Source organism: Panulirus ornatus, chromosome 50, assembly GCF_036320965.1.
Source record: "Panulirus ornatus isolate Po-2019 chromosome 50, ASM3632096v1, whole genome shotgun sequence".
In the NCBI taxonomy this organism is placed as follows: domain Eukaryota; kingdom Metazoa; phylum Arthropoda; class Malacostraca; order Decapoda; family Palinuridae; genus Panulirus; species Panulirus ornatus.
In genome coordinates, this window is record NC_092273.1 from 6790925 (window position 1) to 6808276 (window position 17352).

Consider the following 17352-nt stretch of genomic DNA (forward strand, 5'->3'; position numbering starts at 1 on the left):
TGTAACTTGTAATTACGCTCATTTCGTAATCATTGAACCCCATTGTACTGTTTAGAATGTATAAATATTTGATGTTCATAAAAGTTTAGTTTCATTTTTGTATTTTTTTCATTTTCATGTATATTTTTGATCAGGTTGTTGTGGGGGGAAAACTTTTATTTTCGTCCGCGTTAATATTTGTATCTGATACCTATATATATATATATATATATATATATATATATATATATATATATATATATATATATATATATATGAAAAGGAGAGGAGAGTAGATCTGGTTGTTCACATGCAGGCTGACAGTACGCCATGAACACTTCGGTACGATACTTGAACACGACGGTACGACACTCGAACACGACGGTACGACACTTGAACACGGCGTCGTGCTCGAGGGTCGTCCTCGTCGTACCGTCGTGCTCGAGGGTCGTACTGTCGTGCTCGAGGGGTCGTCCTCGTCGTACCCGTCGTGCTCAAGGGACGTCGTTTTTGCCGTCGTGCCTCCGAGGGGTTGAAAGGAGGAAATTTACTGCTCTCTCTCTCTCTCTCTCTCTCTCTCTCTCTCTCTCTCTCTTCTCTCTCTCTCTCTCTCTCTCTCTCGGGGTTTAATGGGAACATATGGGAAAGCAATAATTGAATCGGCTCAGCTAACTGAGGGTGACGCTTCGATCGGCCGCTTCGCTACCGTAGATGAGGCTTTGAATCGGCGTCCCTGACTTACGGTGAACTTTGTAATCGGTTTTGTTAAAGTAGGTGAAGTTTTTAAATCGGCTTTTGTTTAAGCAGGTGTAGTTTTAATCGGCTCTGTTGAAGTTTTAATCGGCTTTGTTAATGTAGGCGAAGTTTTAATCGGCTCTGTTGAAGTAGGCGAAGTTTTGATCGGCTTTGTTAAAGTAGGCGAGGCCTTAATCGGCTTTGTTAAAGTAGGTAAAGCCTTGATCGACTTTTTTAACATAGGTAAAGCTTTAATCGGTTTTTGTTAAAGTATGTGAAGCTTTAATCGGCTTTGTTAGAGTAGGCGAAGCTTTAGTCGGCTTTGTTAAAGTAGGCGAAGTTTTGATCGGCTTTGTTGAAGCATATTAAGCTTGAATCGGCTTTGTTAAAAGTAGGTGAAGCTGGAATCGGCTTTGTTAAAGTAGGCGAAGCTTGAATCGGCTTTGTTAAAGTAGGCGAAGCTTGAATCGGCTTTGTTAAAGTAGGCGAAGCTTGAATCAGCTTTGTTGAAGTAGGCGAAGCTTGAATCGGCTTTGTCTGAATAAGAGAAGCTTTGTTCGGTTTTGTTAAATGCTGGTAAAGCTTTAATCAGCATTGCTCTGTGCAAACAACTTTACAAGTGCAGTTTGTTAAGTGATAACAAAAGAACAACCCTTCTGTTACTACCGTTACCTCAGAGTAACGGTAGTAACACTGTAGTAACAGTAGCACTGTTGCTCCGCCTTCTGTTGCTACCGTTACTCTTGAGGTAACGGTAGCACTGTTGCTCCGCCTTCTGTTGCTACCGTTACTCTGAGGTAACGGTAGCACTGTTGCTCCGGCTTCTGTTGCTACCGTTACTCTGGGGTAACGGTAGCACTGTTGCTCCGCCTTCTGTTGCTACCGTTACTCTGGGGTAACGGTAGCACTGTTGCTCCGCCTTCTGTTGCTACCGTTACTCTGGGGTAACGGTAGCACTGTTGCTCCGCCTTCTGTTGCTACCGTTACTCTGGGGTAACGGTAGCACTGTTGCTCCGCCTTCTGTTGCTACCGTTACTCTGGGGTAACGGTAGCACTGTTGCTCCGCCTTCTGTTGCTACCGTTACTCTGGGGTATGTGATATATCTTTTAAGAGCTACTATTGAGGTAGCCAACTCTTGGTTAGGTATGTTAAGTATGTGTTTTGAAAGTAACGAGGGTTTTACTTTTATTAAGTTAGTGCTGTGTTTGTCTGAGTGTTTATTTGTTTATTTGTTTGTTTTGTAGCACTTGAACATGACCATGCGACCCTTGGGTGATGATGACGTGGACCTTTGACCTGACCCTTAAAGGCTTGTGGGGATAGGGGGGGGGTGGGAGGGTCAGTGCCACAAAGTCGTATCCATGAAATTTTTACCGTGGTCATGTGTGGTCGTTAGGGCCACGCTATCACCACCCAATGTCGCCCTTAATGAATTGGTTGGTATAACTTCCTCTTAACCTGCCACTTGATGTCTTTTATATATATATATATATATATATATATATATATATATATATATATATATATATATATATGTATAATGTGCATGAAGTACTGCCAGTGAACATCACCATTTTGATCTTTTTTCAATTTATTCACAAGCAATGCTCTCCCTCTCTCTCTCTCTCTCTCTCTCTCTCTCTCTCTCTCTCTCTCTCTCTCTCTCTCTCTCTCTCTCTCTCTCTATCTATCTATCTATCTATCTATCTATCTCCTCTCTCTCTCTCTCTCTCTATCTATCTATCTATCTATCTATCTCTATCTCTCTCAGTTGTAGGCAATGTTCATTATTACTTAGCACTGAGCAGTGTTCATTACCACTCTCTCTCTCTCTCTCTCTCTCTCTCTCTCTCTCTCTCTCTCTCTCTCTCTCTCTCTCTCTCTCTCTCTCACCTGAACTAAGACATGGTTCCCTCTTCTTGTGTTGCAGGTCACTACCCAAGCTAAGTAGCCAGGATGACGACGGCCCTCCTCAGACCAACTTCATTGGCACGGGAAACTTCGAGCCCATTCCGCACGACCACGACTTCTGCGAGAGAGTCGTCATAAATGTGAGTGGCTAGCTAGGGGGGTCGTACTACTGATGATGATGATGTGAGTGGCTTAAGGGGGGGTCGTACTACTGATGATGATGTGAGTGGCTTAAGGGGGGGTCGTACTACTGATGATGATGATGATGTGAGTGGCTAGCTGGGGGGTCGTAGTGATGATGATGTGAGTGGCTTAAGGGGGGTCGTACTGATGATGATGATGATGATGTGAGTGGCTAGCTGGGGGGGGTCGTAGTGATGATGATGATGATGATGTGAGTGGCTAGCTAGGGGGGGTCGTACTGATGATGATCACCATTAACTGATAATGCTGCATGCTGCCTGCCTGCCACTACCTACCATCACTGATACTGCTACTAACCCCTACCATCACTGATACTGCTACTACCTACCATCACTGATATTGCCACTACCCCTACCATCACTGATACTGCCACTACCCCTACCATCACTGATACTGCCACTATCTACCATCACTGATACTGCCACTACCCCTACCATCACTGATACTGCCACTACCTACCATCACTGATACTGCCACTACCCCTACCATCACTGATACTGCCACTATCTACCATCACTGATACTGCCACTACCCCTACCATCACTGATACTGCCACTATCTACCATCACTGATACTGCCACTACCCCTACCATCACTGATACTGCCACTATCTACCATCACTGATACTGCCACTACCCCTACCATCACTGATACTGCCACTACCCCTACCATCACTGATACTGCCACTACCCCTACCATCACTGATACTGCCTTACCTACCATCACTGATACTGCCACTACCCCTACCATCACTGATACTGCCACTACCCCTACCATCACTGATACTGCCACTACCCCTACCATCACTGATACTGCCACTATCTACCATGACCACTACCGCCATTTGTTCTCCTGGCATTTTTTTTCCTATGCCATGATCTCTGCAACTCTCTCTCTCTCTCTCTCTCTCTCTCTCTCTCTCTCTCTCTCTCTCTCTCTCTCTAAACGTGCTCACGTAAGTAGAGGTGATGGTGGTAGTGGTGGTGGTGGCGGTAGTGGGTTTAATGGTGGGGTGGGGAGGTGAGTGGGTTTAAGGTTAGGAGTGAGTGGGTTTAAAGGGGGATGTGAGTGGGTTTGGGAGAGTGGTGACATGCATTGCTCGAAGGTGTGTGTGTGTGTGTGTGTGTGTGTGTGTGTGTGTGTGTGTGTGTGAAGGAGGAAGTTCCTCCGTTTCACAGTGGATGTGTATTACCTTTCCCCACTGTTGCTGGATGTGAATGATCCATTTTTCCCCCAGTGGGGTACTCGGGGAGAGTTGTGTGGTCTCTGCCCCGTGGTAGATGGTCTCTCAGCCCTGTGGTAGATGATCTCTGCCCTGTGGTAGGTGATCTCTGCCCTGTGGTAGATGATCTCTGCCCTGTGGTAGATGGTCTCTCTGCCCTGTGATAGATGATCTCTGCCCTGTGGTAGATGGTCTCCCTGCCCTGTGGTAGATGGTCTCTCAGCCCTGTGATAGATGATCTCTGCCCTGTGGTAGGTGATCTCTGCCCTGTGGTAGATGATCTCTGCCCTGTGGTAGATGGTCTCTGCCCTGTGGTAGATGATCTCTGCCCTGTGGTAGGTGATCTCTGCCCTGTGGTAGATGATCTCTGCCCTGTGGTAGATGGTCTCTCTGCCCTGTGATAGATGATCTCTGCCCTGTGGTAGATGGTCTCCCTGCCCTGTGGTAGATGATCTCTGCCCTGTGGTAGGTGATCTCTGCCCTGTGGTAGATGATCTCTGCCCTGTGGTAGATGGTCTCTCTGCCCTGTGGTAGATGGTCTCTCTACCTTGTGGTAGGTGATCTCTGCCCTGTGGTAGATGTTCTCTCTCCCCTGTGGTAGATGGTCTCTCTGAACTGTGGTAGATGGTCTCTCTGCCCTTTGGTAGATGATCTCTGCCCTGTGGTAGATGATCTCTCTACCTTGTGGTAGGTGATCTCTGCCCTGTGGTAGATGTTCTCTCTACCCTGTGGTAGGTGATCTTTGCCCTGTGGTAGATGTTCTCTCTGCCCTGTGGTAGATGGTCTCTCTGCCCTGTGGGAGATGGTCTCTCTGCCCTGTGGTAGATGTTCTCTCTACCCTGTGGTAGGTGATCTCTGCCCTGTGGTAGATGTTCTCTCTCCCCTGTGGTAGATGGTCTCTCTGAACTGTGGTAGATGGTCTCTCTGCCCTTTGGTAGATGATCTCTGCCCTGTGGTAGATGGTCTCTCTGACCTGTGGTAGATGATCTCTGCCCTGTGGTAGATGGTCTCTCTGCCCTGTGGTAGATGTTCTCTCTACCCTGTCGTAGATGATCTCTGTCCCGTGGTAGATGGTCTCTCTGCCCTGTGGTAGATGTTCTCACTGCCCTGTGGTAGATGATCTCTCTGCCCCGTGGTAGATGATCTCTGCCCCGTGGTAGATGATCTCTGCCCTGTGGTAGATGTTCTCTCTGCCCTGTGGTAGATGATCTCTCTACCCTGTGGTAGATGATCTCTGCCCCGTGGTAGATGATCTCTGCCCCGTGGTAGATGATCTCTCTGCCCTGTGGTAGATGTTCAGTCTACCTCTCGGTAGATGTGAGATGTGGGTGAGGACACTGTGATGTTTTTGCTGCTCCTCATGTATGCAAATGAGGAATGTTTTGTCCCTTAATTAGACTTTGAGGAGAAGGTTGGGGGGGGGGGAAAGTTAGTTCACGTGTTGTTGAGTGATGAGAGAGAGAGAGAGAGAGAGAGAGAGAGAGAGAGAGAGAGAGAGAGGTGATTAAGGGGGAGGGGAGGGGGTATAGTGTGACGTAGAGGGGGGTTTTTCTGGGGAGGCAGGTGGTGTTGGCCTGTGTGTAGCCAGACGAGAGAGAGAGAGAGAGAGAGAGAGAGAGAGAGAGAGAGAGAGAGAGAGAGAGTTATATTTTTTTTGTAGTGGTAATGACTGTTGTATTTTGTGAAGAGTCGGGAGTTATGACTTTAAGAATGGTGGAGGGGGGAAGGGGGATGAGACGGTGGGGGGAAGTGCCCCAGAGTTGTGGGGGGTTGAGAAACGGCGTTCCGTCGAGAGCGCTGGAGGGAGTGTTGGAGTGGTGGAGAAGAGTGACAGTGGCGGGGAAGAGTGGCTGTCCTTGTGGTGGAGAAAAGTTGGGAGGGAGGGAAGGAAACCAGTTAAGATGGAGTGAAGGAGCCAGGTTAAGAGTAAAGGGATATGAAGGAACAATGTTAGGGTGATGGAAGTGAAGGAGCCGAGGTGTCGTGATGGAGTGAAGGAAAAGAGTTAGGGTGATGGAAGTGAAGGAGCCGAGGTGTCGTGATGGAGTGAAGGAACAGAGTTAGGGTGATGGGAGTGAAGGAGCCGAGGTATCGTGATGGAGTGAAGGAATAGGTGTTAGCATGAAGGAAGAGAGTTTGGGTGATGGAACTGAGCTATGGTGATAGAATGATGGAACTAAGGATGATGGATTGAAGGAACTAAGTAAGCGTAATGAGGCGAAGCGACACAGTTACGGTGATGGAGTGAGGAAACTAGGGTGATGGAGTGAAGGAACATAAGATGATGGAGCGAGGGAACCAAGTTAGAGAGATGAAGTAAAGGATTATAGAACGAAGGAATTAAGATGATGGAGTGAGAGAAACAGAGTTAGGCGTGATGGAGTGTAGTAACCGAGTCAGGTTGATGGAGTGAAGGAAGCGAGTTAAGGATGATGGAGTGAAATAGGATGGAAGGGTGAAGGAGCCGAGGTCCGGCGAGGTTGTGAAGGAACACATGTACCATGATGGAGAGATGGGAACTTACCTAGTGGTTGTGCAGATGGGAAATAACATTGGTGAATTTTTATTGTTATATGAGCATAATTCATTTATCTATTTATTTATTTATTTATTTTTTTTTTCAGTGATTTTAAAAAAAACCCCGGGAAAAAAAGCTTCATGTGTAAACACACGTGAAAGTGGATAAACGCTTCAACGGAAATGGATCTTGGAAAAACCTTTTTTTTTTAGTGAGGGATGAATTAAGAAAAAGAAAACGGGTGGTTTGTGGTGAGGGAGACTGGAAGAAAATGGGAAGCAGACATATACTAGGAGGTTTTTTGAGTTTTAAGCATTGGTGTTTGGTTTTTAAAACCTCGACTTTACCCGTAAATTGGGGTTTTAAGGGAAACCCCTTTTTTGAGCAGGCACAGCGGTACGACCCTTGGGGGCACGGGCGGTCGACCCCTTTTTAGCCGGAAAGGGACGACCCTTGAGCACGAAAAGGGACGCCCTTGTTTCACGACGGGTTTTCCGGAAACCCTTGGAGCCCGAAGGTACGACCCTTTTGGGACGGGGCGCCCCTTTAGGGTTTTCAAACCCCCTTTAGCACGAAAGGGACGACCCCTTGGGGGCACGACGGTAAAGACCCCTTTTGCACGACGGTACGACCCTTTGGGCACGAGGTACGGCCCTTTTTGAGCCACCCCCTTTAAAAGGTTTTCCCCCCTGTTAACACGGGCCGGTTTCGACCCTTTTAGCACGAGGTTTTTACCCTTGGCACGAAGGTACGACCCTTTGTTGGGGACGCGGTTTCGGGCCCCCGTGCAAAGAAGGTACGACCCTTGAACGGCCGGTTTGACCCGGTTGGAAAAACAAATGGCCTTTTAAATTTTCCCTTAAAATTTTTTTTTTGGTTACCCGGGGCCCGGGTGGGGGGGTTTGACTTTTTGCCTTCCAAAAATTTGGGTTTTGGGGTTTTAAAGGGGGTTCCGTGGGCGTACCCCCGGGGGGCGGGTTTTTAGAGGGCGCTTTGAGAACCCGGGGTTTTTCGGGGTCCTGCCTAAAGGGGGTTACCGCGTCGCCAGGGGGGTGCGAACGTTTTTTCCCGGGAGAGGTTTTTTGCTTATGGAGGCCCCAGCTCTTCGATGCCCCCCGGGGGGCCACGGGGAAAGAAAAAAGGGGAAGAAGGGAAAGGGGGAGGAAAGGGTTTTTTCCCGGAAAAAGTCTGGGGGGGGAGAAGAAAAAAGTACGGTTTGAAGTTTGATTTTGGGGAAAGGGGGTTTAAATGAGGAAGGGTGGAATTAAGAGAGAGGAAGAGAAAAGAAGAAAAAAAAGGGGGGGAAAAAAAAACTTTTGGGGGGTAAAAACGGGATTTTGGGGGAAAAGGCGAGTTTGGGAAAAAATGGGGGGAAAAAAGGAAAAAAAAAAAGGGGGGGGGGGAAAAAAAAAGGAGGAGGAGGAATTTGGGGGGGGGTGGGGCCCCCTGCCCCGGCGGCGCCCCCCGCGCGCGCTCATACCCCGCCCGCTCTTACCCCCGACGGGGGGGAAATTTTGGGGGGGCAAACCCGAGACAAAACCCTATTCCCAGTTTTGGCGCGGGTCATTTGGGCCCCCGGAGATTAAACCCCCCCTAAAAGAAAAAGGGTTGGGGGGGGGAAAGGTGAATCCCCCGGATTTTTTTTTTTTTTTTTTGGCGTTCCTTCTTTTTTCTTTTTAATTATTAAAAGAACGCTGACGATATGTGGTGTTGTGGGGGAAAAAAATCCAGTCAGACTGGAAGCTTGGGAAGGGGACTGGTGTGGCCCGAGCGAGACGTAAAGCAAACCTAGAAGCTTTTTCAGAGACCGTTCGGGACCTCCCCCCCTCGGGGAAACGCGCATGCGGGCCCAATTGGGCCCGCTGAACTTGGGGTTTTTTTTTTCTTTTGAGAATTAATGTACGACGAAGATCGGCGTGTGGTGGTCGACTCCACCGAGACGAGTGGTTTCTCCCGTGGTTTGGAATGGTAGCGATAATGGACTCCGGGTGGTTGAGTCCAGCACGCTCCTGCAACGGTAGAAGTAGTTGAATGTGTCGTGGGGTCGTCCTTTGAATGCTCCAGGAACGGATGCCAGGCGTGCTCAAGGGTCGCTCTCAAGGGCCGTTCTGTCGTCCTCCAAGGATCGTACTGAAGGGCCTCTTTTGTCGCCCCCAAGGGATCCTTCTCAAAGGCCTCTCTGTCGTGCTCAGAGGGTCGCACCGTCGTGCTCAAGGGCCGTACCGTCGTTCTCAAGGGGTCCCTAACCCGTCGTCTCAAGGTCCCAAGGGGGTTTTTTTAAGGGGCCCGTCTCTCAAGGGGCCCCACCGTTGTTCTCAAGGGCCCCTCTTTTCCTTTTAAAAGGCCCCGTCGTCTCAAGGGCTTTGTCGTCTCAAGGTCGTACGAAGGGCCTTTGTCCCGCTAAAGGGCCCTGGGGTCTTTGTCGTAGGGGGTTTTCAAGGCCTCTCCGTCGTGCTCAGGGGGGCCCCCCGTCTTTCAAGGCCTTCCCTTTTTGCTCAGGGGCCCGACCGTGTTCTCAAGGGCCTTCTGTGTGCCAAGGGGGCCCCCTTTTACCAAAATAAGATTCGCATTCCCGACGGCGCTCAGGGGGGTTCGGTGGGGGGCCCCGGCGGGGGGCGTAACCCCGACCCGGCCCCATAAACCCGTGGACGAACAACCCAAACCAAACACAACCCAGAAATTTAAAATTTCCCCCCGTTGGGGGTTTTTTCCATGAACCCAGGCCCCCTGGTCCCCCCCCCCCCCCCAAACAAACAAAAGGAGGAAGAAAAGAAGAAAAGGGGGGGGAAGGACCCGGGGGGACCCCCCCCCCTCCCCCCCCCAAAAAAAAAAAAAAAAAAAAAAAAAACCCCCCACTTGCATCCCCGATGCGCGTTCCGTGGGTCCTCCTCTCTTTTCTTCTCTCTCCTCCTTTTCTTCCTTTTTCTCTCTCTCCCCTCCTCTCCAAAATTAATAAACCCGGCGCTTTCCCCCCCCTCCCTCTCCTCTCCTCCCCTCTCTTTTCTCTCTCTCTCTCTCCCTTCCTTCCCCTCTCTCTCTTCCCCTTCCCCCTTTCCCCCCTTGAGTGGTGAGGGGCCCCTGGGAGGATATCTAGTGAAATGGAAAACCTGGAAAAATTTTTAGGTTATTGAAAAAAAATATTACCCACAGGCCTGGGCGGGGGGTGTGCTTGGGCCTGACAGGGGGTCTGGGGAGGGAACCCTTTTTTTTAAAAAAGGGGTAGGGGGGTAAAGCCTAGCTTTTTTTCCCACCCCTACAAATAAATTTTTTTAATTAAAATTAACCCCCCCCCCCCCCCCCCCCCCCCGTGGCTGGGGCCCCAACCCCACTTTTTTTTGAATTTTTTTTTCCCTTTTTTTTTTTTTTTTCTTTTTTGTCTTCGTTGTTTGGGGGGGGGGGGGGGGTGGTGTTGAGGCCACCACATCAAAACCCCCCCCCCCCCCCCCCTTCCCCCCGATGTAATTTATCCTCTTCCCTTATATATAAAAAAAATATAAAAATAATAAAAAATTATATATATAATATATATATATAATATATTATATATATATTCCCTTTTTTTAAAACTCCTCTAATCCTCCCCCCCCCCTTCTCTTTTTTTTCTCTCTCCCCTCTCCCCCTATTATCTAATTTTTCTACTATTTTATCTACTTTATTTATTTTTTTCTATCTATCTTCGTCCGCCAAAAAGAAACTAACTTTCTACTATTCGGGGTTGGATCGGGAAAAATCCCTCTCCCTCGTTACAACAGACAACAAGAAACGCCACCCTGCTTTCCCGTCAAGAAATCCCCCCCCCCCCCCCCCCAAACCCCCCAACTAACCACCTCAAGGTTAAAACCTCCCACCCCTGTTTGGTGCAAACCTATTTCCTGAGATAAATATTCCCAAAACGGTTTCTGGGGCGTGGTGTGGGGAGAGCTGGGGGGGGGTGAGGCGTGGTGTAGGAGGGGGAAAAGGGAGGGGGGCCCGGGGCGTGGTGTAGGTGTAGGAGGAGGAGGGGGGAAAGGGGGGGCCTGGCGTGGTGTAGGGGGGGGGGGGTAGGGGGGGGGGGGAGGAGGAGGGGACCTGACCCAGACCCTTTCCCCCTTTGAGGCGGGGGGTTTTAAAACTTGAGGTGGGTCGCCTCTTCTTGAGGGCGAGGGAAGCCAAGGTCTTTTCAAAACCCGCGGGGGTGACGCTTTAAACATCCGCCAGGCCCGGGAAACCAGGTGTGTTTCCCCCCCCCCCCCCCCCCCCCCCCCCCCCCCACACACACACACACTCATCACTCTGTCTACCTTAGCTCCGGGGGGCCTCCTCCCCCCTCCTCGTCCCCCTTTCCCCCTTTTTTCCTCCCCCTTCCCCCTTCCCCCCCTTTTCCCTTAATTTTTTTATTTCCCCCTTATTAATCTTATTGTTTTTGTGTGGGGGGGTGTGTGTTTTGTGTGTGTGGTTTTCCCGGGGGGTTGCCCCACCCCCGGTTATACAAGGGCACACGACGCCGAATGTACTATAATCCCCTTTCCCGGGGCCCCCCAAACTTTCTCCTACCAAACACACACCACACACACCCCCCAAAAACACACACACAAAAACCCCCCCCCCACGGGGGGGGTCGTGCAGGTCGACCCTTTCTTCTCCTGCTTTCTCAATTATCGTCATTTCTCTTTTTTCTTCTTCTTCTTCTTCTTTCTTCTTTTTTTTCTTCTTCTTCTTTTTTTCTTTTTCCCTTTCCTCCTCCCGTTTTTTTGCCGGGGTTTTCTTTACGTTTTAACCGGGGCGTGCCTGTTCGTCTTTATTTCCTTCGTCTGTCTCTTTATTTTACAGTTTTATTTTGATTCCTTCTATTCTTCCTCCCTTTCATTATTCAGGCTTTCCATATTCTGTAGCTTTACTTTGTATGCTTCCTTTTTTTCTCAATTTCTTTTTAATCCCTTTGTTCTGTGCCTCAGTTATGGTCTTGTCCTGATTTCTCTTCGTCTTCCTTGGTTCTCCTTGTGTTGTTTCTTATTTGTTTATGATTTTGGCACATTTGATGGGGCCACTTAATGTTTTCTATGCGTCGTGTGGCATTCAAATGGAAAAAAAAATGGGTTGCATTTTTTTCGGTTCCTTTTCGTCAGTTTTCTGTGTCTCATATTTGTCAGGAATATATTGCCTGATGTCCAGATGGAGTATTTTTGATATTTTGTACGAATATTATTTAGAGATCTTTCGTCTGGGGGCGCCTCTTCTACATCCATGGATATTTAAGGGGGCCTCTTCTACATCCATGGATATTTTAATCACATTCCTATTTCAGGAAATGATACAGGTTACCATCTCACTGAAGCATCGAGTACACAATACGGGTACCTACTTCTATTTCTTCCCCCCCCCCCAGGGTCGAGTCCTGGGCGACGGGGGGGGTGGGGGTGGGGTGGGGGGTTCGTAAAATGTATAAATTTGCATAGATTTAATAACATGAAAACATGGACCAATTTCCATCTAGTAGCATTTTATCGTCAGGACCATTTTATTAGGACGTATACGAGTTTATTGATCGGGTGCGTCACAAATGGCACGGCTAGAGAACAGATGTGAGTGAATGAGGCCTCTTTTTCCTCCCTCGCGTTTGGTCGTGGCGCTACCTGGCCGACGCAGGAAACTGGCGACCCTTTTACTCATGGGAATCGTAGCGTTCGTGCAAGTGGGATCGCATCGTCGTTCTCAAGGGTCGTATCGACACGTCGTCCTCAAGGGTCGTACCGTCGTCCTCAAGGGTTGCCCAGTCGTCCTCAAGGGTCGTACCGTCGTCCTCAAGGGTCACCCAGTCGTCCTCAAGGGTCGCCCAGTCGTCCTCAAGTGTCGCACAGTCGTCCTCAAGGGTCTCACAGTCGTCCTCAAGGGTCGCCCAGTCGTTCTCAAGGGTCGTACCGACACGTCGTCCTCAAGGGTCATACCGTCGTCCTCAAGGGTCGCCCAGTCGTCCTCGAAGGATTAAGTCTTTCAAAACTGAAAGGAAATCTCATGTGTTTATCAAGGAGGAGTCGTGTGGTTAGCAGGTCACCTATTCCCCGTTATCTATCTAGCTCTCCTCTCTCCTTGTCATGGATGGTTAGTGGGGTTTGCCAGACGTCGTTTTCTTTGGTATGAGAAAGAGACAAAAAGAGAAAATGGGTATAGGGTACAGCCGTATGTCATTGCACCATAACCATTCACCATTGATACGTGCTCCTTCCTCACCATAAACGTATGATGTGGCGCTAATTTCATTCCTTTTTTGTCACCACTGATGTTACGTTCTGTCACCCTTGGACGTGACAAGCGTCACCATCAGACGTAACGCATGTCACCATAAGACGTATCTGGTTGTCGCGTAACACGTGACGTATCACCGTTATAGACGTGCCACGTGCCACTCTCGCGCCGCGCACGACGTATGTATGTATGTATGTATATGTGTGTATGTATAAATGTATATATATATGTATATGCATGTATGTATATGTATGTATGTATGTATGTATATGTATTTGTGTATGTATGTATGTATGTATGTATATGTGTGTATGTATATATGTATGGTATATATGTGTATGTATGTATATGTGTGTATGTATGTATATGTATGTATGTATGTATGTATGTATGTATGTATGTATATGTGTGTATGTATGTATGTATGTATATGTGTGCATGTATGTATATTTATGTATGTATATATGTATATGTGTGTGTATATGTATATGTGTGTGTGTATGTATGTATGTTTGTGACCAGAGCACATGAACGCACCACGCTTCGTGCCACACCAGACCATGGAAGGGGTCCGCCGTGTATGAGGCTACTCTCTCTCTCTCTCTCTCTCTCTCTCTCTCTCTCTCTCTCTCTCTCTCTCTCTCTCTCTCATCAGACGAGGAAGTCCTCGTGGGTTAAGCTTTCCCTTTAACCCCGGCGTAGAGCAGAGCCTAAAGCCAAGTACCCGGCCCGACCCGGCCCGGGGGGGTGTGGGGGACCAACCCACCCTCCGACCCTACCCCCCACCCTCTTCCCCCATCCACCCCCCCCCCCAGGACAGGAGGCCGTCGGCCATTTTCCCCCCCAGAGAGTAGATGACGTCGTGTGACGATGCCCTCTGACGTCACCCCCACCCATCCCCCCCTCTCGTGTGTGACGTCGGTGGATGACGTCATTAAATGCTGCCCCTTGGCCCTGCCCCCTCCCCCCCACCCCTCCTGCCCCTCGTCCCGTTTTCTAGGTGGCGCGGTGGATGGCTACGTGTGTGTGTGTGTGTGTGTGTGTGCGTAAGGATGCCTCTGTTAACCCAGGCGTTACGTGTCTTCGTAATCACCCATGTGACACTAATTGATGATGGCCACGTCGTGTCATATCGCTTGACACTCGTTGTGAAGTGTGGTAGTTGGGGAAGGGTAGGGGGTTGAGTGTCATATGGCACGCAACGTTGCTGGGGTAAGGTTGGGGCATGGTCCTGTGGGGGTCCACGTTGAGCAAAGGGATGATTAGGAGTAGAAATTTCCCTGGGAGGAAGAGGAGGGAGGAGGGAAACTTGTAGTGGGGGAGGAGGAGGGAGGGAAACTTGTAGTGGGGGAGGAGGGAGGGAGGGAAACTTGTAGTGGGTGAGGAGGAGGGAGGGAGGGAGGGAAACTTGTAGTGGGGGAGGAGGGAGGAGGGAAACTTGTAGTGGGGGAGGAGGAAGGAGGGAAACTTGTAGTGGGGGAGGAGGAGGGAGGAAACTTGTAGTGGGGGAGGAGGGAGGGAGGGAGGGAAACTTGTAGTGGGGGAGGAGGGAGGGAGGGAGGGAGGGAGGGAAACTTGTAGTGGGGGAGGAGGGAGGGAGGGGGGAAATATCGGTCGTTCTCAAGGTCGTATCGACACGAAGAAAAAAAAAATGGAGAGATAAGTCGTCCTCAAGGTCGTACCGTCGTCCTCAAGGGTCACCCAGTCGTCCTCAAGGGTCGCCCAGTCGTCCTCAAGGGTCGCCCAGTCGTCCTCAAGGGTCACCCAGTCGTCCTCAAGGGTCGCCCAGTCGTCCTCAAGGGTCGTACCGTCGTCCTCAAGGGTCGTACCGTCGTCCTCAAGGGTCGCCCAGTCGTCCTCAAGGGTCACCCAGTCGTCCTCAAGGGTCACCCAGTCGTCCTCAAGGGTCGTACCGTCGTCCTCAAGGGTCACCCAGTCGTCCTCAAGGGTCACCCAGTCGTCCTCAAGGGTCGTACCGTCGTCCTCAAGGGTCGCCCAGTCGTCCTCAAGGGTCACCCAGTCGTCCTCAAGGGTCACCCAGTCGTCCTCAAGGGTCACCCAGTCGTCCTCAAGGGTCGTACCGTCGTCCTCAAGGGTCACCCAGTCGTCCTCAAGGGTCGTACCGTCGTCCTCAAGGGTCACCCAGTCGTCCTCAAGGGTCGTACCGTCGTCCTCAAGGGTCACCCAGTCGTCCTCAAGGGTCACCCAGTCGTCCTCAAGGGTCACCCAGTCGTCCTCAAGGGTCACCCAGTCGTCCTCAAGGGTCGCCCAGTCGTCCTCAAGGGTCACCCAGTCGTCCTCAAGGGTCGCCCAGTCGTCCTCAAGGGTCGTACCGTCGTCCTCAAGGGTCGTACCGTCGTCCTCAAGGGTCGTACCGTCGTCCTCAAGGGTCGTACCGTCGTCCTCAAGGGTCGTACCGTCGTCCTCAAGGGTCGTACCGTCGTCCTCAAGGGTCGTACCGTCGTCCTCAAGGGTCGTACCGTCGTCCTCAAGGGTCGTACCGTCGTCCTCAAGGGTCGTACCGTCGTCCTCAAGGGTCGTACCGTCGTCCTCAAGGGTCGTACCGTCGTCCTCAAGGGTCGTACCGTCGTCCTCAAGGGTCGTACCGTCGTCCTCAAGGGTCGTACCGTCGTCCTCAAGGGTCGTACCGTCGTCCTCAAGGGTCGTACCGTCGTCCTCAAGGGTCGTACCGTCGTCCTCAAGGGTCACCCAGTCGTCCTCAAGGGTCGTACCGTCGTCCTCAAGGGTCGTACCGTCGTCCTCAAGGGTCGTACCGTCGTCCTCAAGGGTCGCCCAGTCGTCCTCAAGGGTCGCCCAGTCGTCCTCAAGGGTCTCACAGTCGTCCTCAAGGGTCGCCCAGTCGTCCTCAAGGGTCGCCCAGTCGTCCTCAAGGGTCGCCCAGTCGTCCTCAAGGGTCGTACCGTCGTCCTCAAGGGTCACCCAGTCGTCCTCAAGGGTCGTACCGTCGTCCTCAAGGGTCGTACCGTCGTCCTCAAGGGTCGTACCGTCGTCCTCAAGGGTCACCCAGTCGTCCTCAAGGGTCACCCAGTCGTCCTCAAGGGTCACCCAGTCGTCCTCAAGGGTCGCCCAGTCGTCCTCAAGGGTCACCCAGTCGTCCTCAAGGGTCGCCCAGTCGTCCTCAAGGGTCGCCCAGTCGTCCTCAAGGGTCGCCCAGTCGTCCTCAAGGGTCGTACCGTCGTCCTCAAGGGTCACCCAGTCGTCCTCAAGGGTCACCCAGTCGTCCTCAAGGGTCGTACCGTCGTCCTCAAGGGTCGTACCGTCGTCCTCAAGGGTCGCCCAGTCGTCCTCAAGGGTCGTACCGTCGTCCTCAAGGGTCGCCCAGTCGTCCTCAAGGGTCGCCCAGTCGTCCTCAAGGGTCGCCCAGTCGTCCTCAAGGGTCGTACCGTCGTCCTCAAGGGTCACCCAGTCGTCCTCAAGGGTCGCCCAGTCGTCCTCAAGGGTCGTACCGTCGTCCTCAAGGGTCGTACCGTCGTCCTCAAGGGTCGTACCGTCGTCCTCAAGGGTCGTACCGTCGTCCTCAAGGGTCACCCAGTCGTCCTCAAGGGTCGTACCGTCGTCCTCAAGGGTCACCCAGTCGTCCTCAAGGGTCGCCCAGTCGTCCTCAAGGGTCGCCCAGTCGTCCTCAAGGGTCGCCCAGTCGTCCTCAAGGGTCACCCAGTCGTCCTCAAGGGTCACCCAGTCGTCCTCAAGGGTCGTACCGTCGTCCTCAAGGGTCGCCCAGTCGTCCTCAAGGGTCACCCAGTCGTCCTCAAGGGTCACCCAGTCGTCCTCAAGGGTCGCCCAGTCGTCCTCAAGGGTCGCCCAGTCGTCCTCAAGGGTCGCCCAGTCGTCCTCAAGGGTCGCCCAGTCGTCCTCAAGGGTCGTACCGTCGTCCTCAAGGGTCGTACCGTCGTCCTCAAGGGTCGCCCAGTCGTCCTCAAGGGTCGCCCAGTCGTCCTCAAGGGTCACCCAGTCGTCCTCAAGGGTCGCCCAGTCGTCCTCAAGGGTCGCCCAGTCGTCCTCAAGGGTCGCCCAGTCGTCCTCAAGGGTCACCCAGTCGTCCTCAAGGGTCGCCCAGTCGTCCTCAAGGGTCGCCCAGTCGTCCTCAAGGGTCGCCCAGTCGTCCTCAAGGGTCGTACCGTCGTCCTCAAGGGTCGCCCAGTCGTCCTCAAGGGTCGCCCAGTCGTCCTCAAGGGTCGCCCAGTCGTCCTCAAGGGTCGTACCGTCGTCCTCAAGGGTCGCCCAGTCGTCCTCAAGGGTCGCCCAGTCGTCCTCAAGGGTCGCCCAGTCGTCCTCAAGGGTCACCCAGTCGTCCTCAAGGGTCACCCAGTCGTCCTCAAGGGTCACCCAGTCGTCCTCAAGGGTCACCCAGTCGTCCTCAAGGGTCGTACCGTCGTCCTCAAGGGTCACCCAGTCGTCCTCAAGGGTCGTACCGTCGTCCTCAAGGGTCGCCCAGTCGTCCTCAAGGGTCACCCAGTCGTCCTCAAGGGTCGCCCAGTCGTCCTCAAGGGTCACCCAGTCGTCCTCAAGGGTCGTACCGTCGTCCTCAAGGGTCGCCCA

The 17352-nt window shown here is 51.7% G+C and overlaps 1 protein-coding gene across 10 annotated transcripts in view; it reads left to right on the forward strand.

The window, feature by feature from the left end:
• The window catches only part of Sh (Potassium voltage-gated channel protein Shaker), a 720765-nt gene that overhangs the window by 565221 nt on the left and 138192 nt on the right, over positions 1–17352 (forward strand). For all 10 annotated transcript variants that reach the window (XR_011716404.1, XM_071691321.1, XM_071691319.1 and 7 more), the window contains exon 2: positions 2646–2766. Coding sequence is in view for 9 of the 10 variants with exons in the window: in XM_071691321.1 (XP_071547422.1) it covers positions 2646–2766 (121 nt within the window). In the remaining variant the exon portion in view is untranslated. The remainder of the gene's footprint in view (positions 1–2645; positions 2767–17352) is intronic.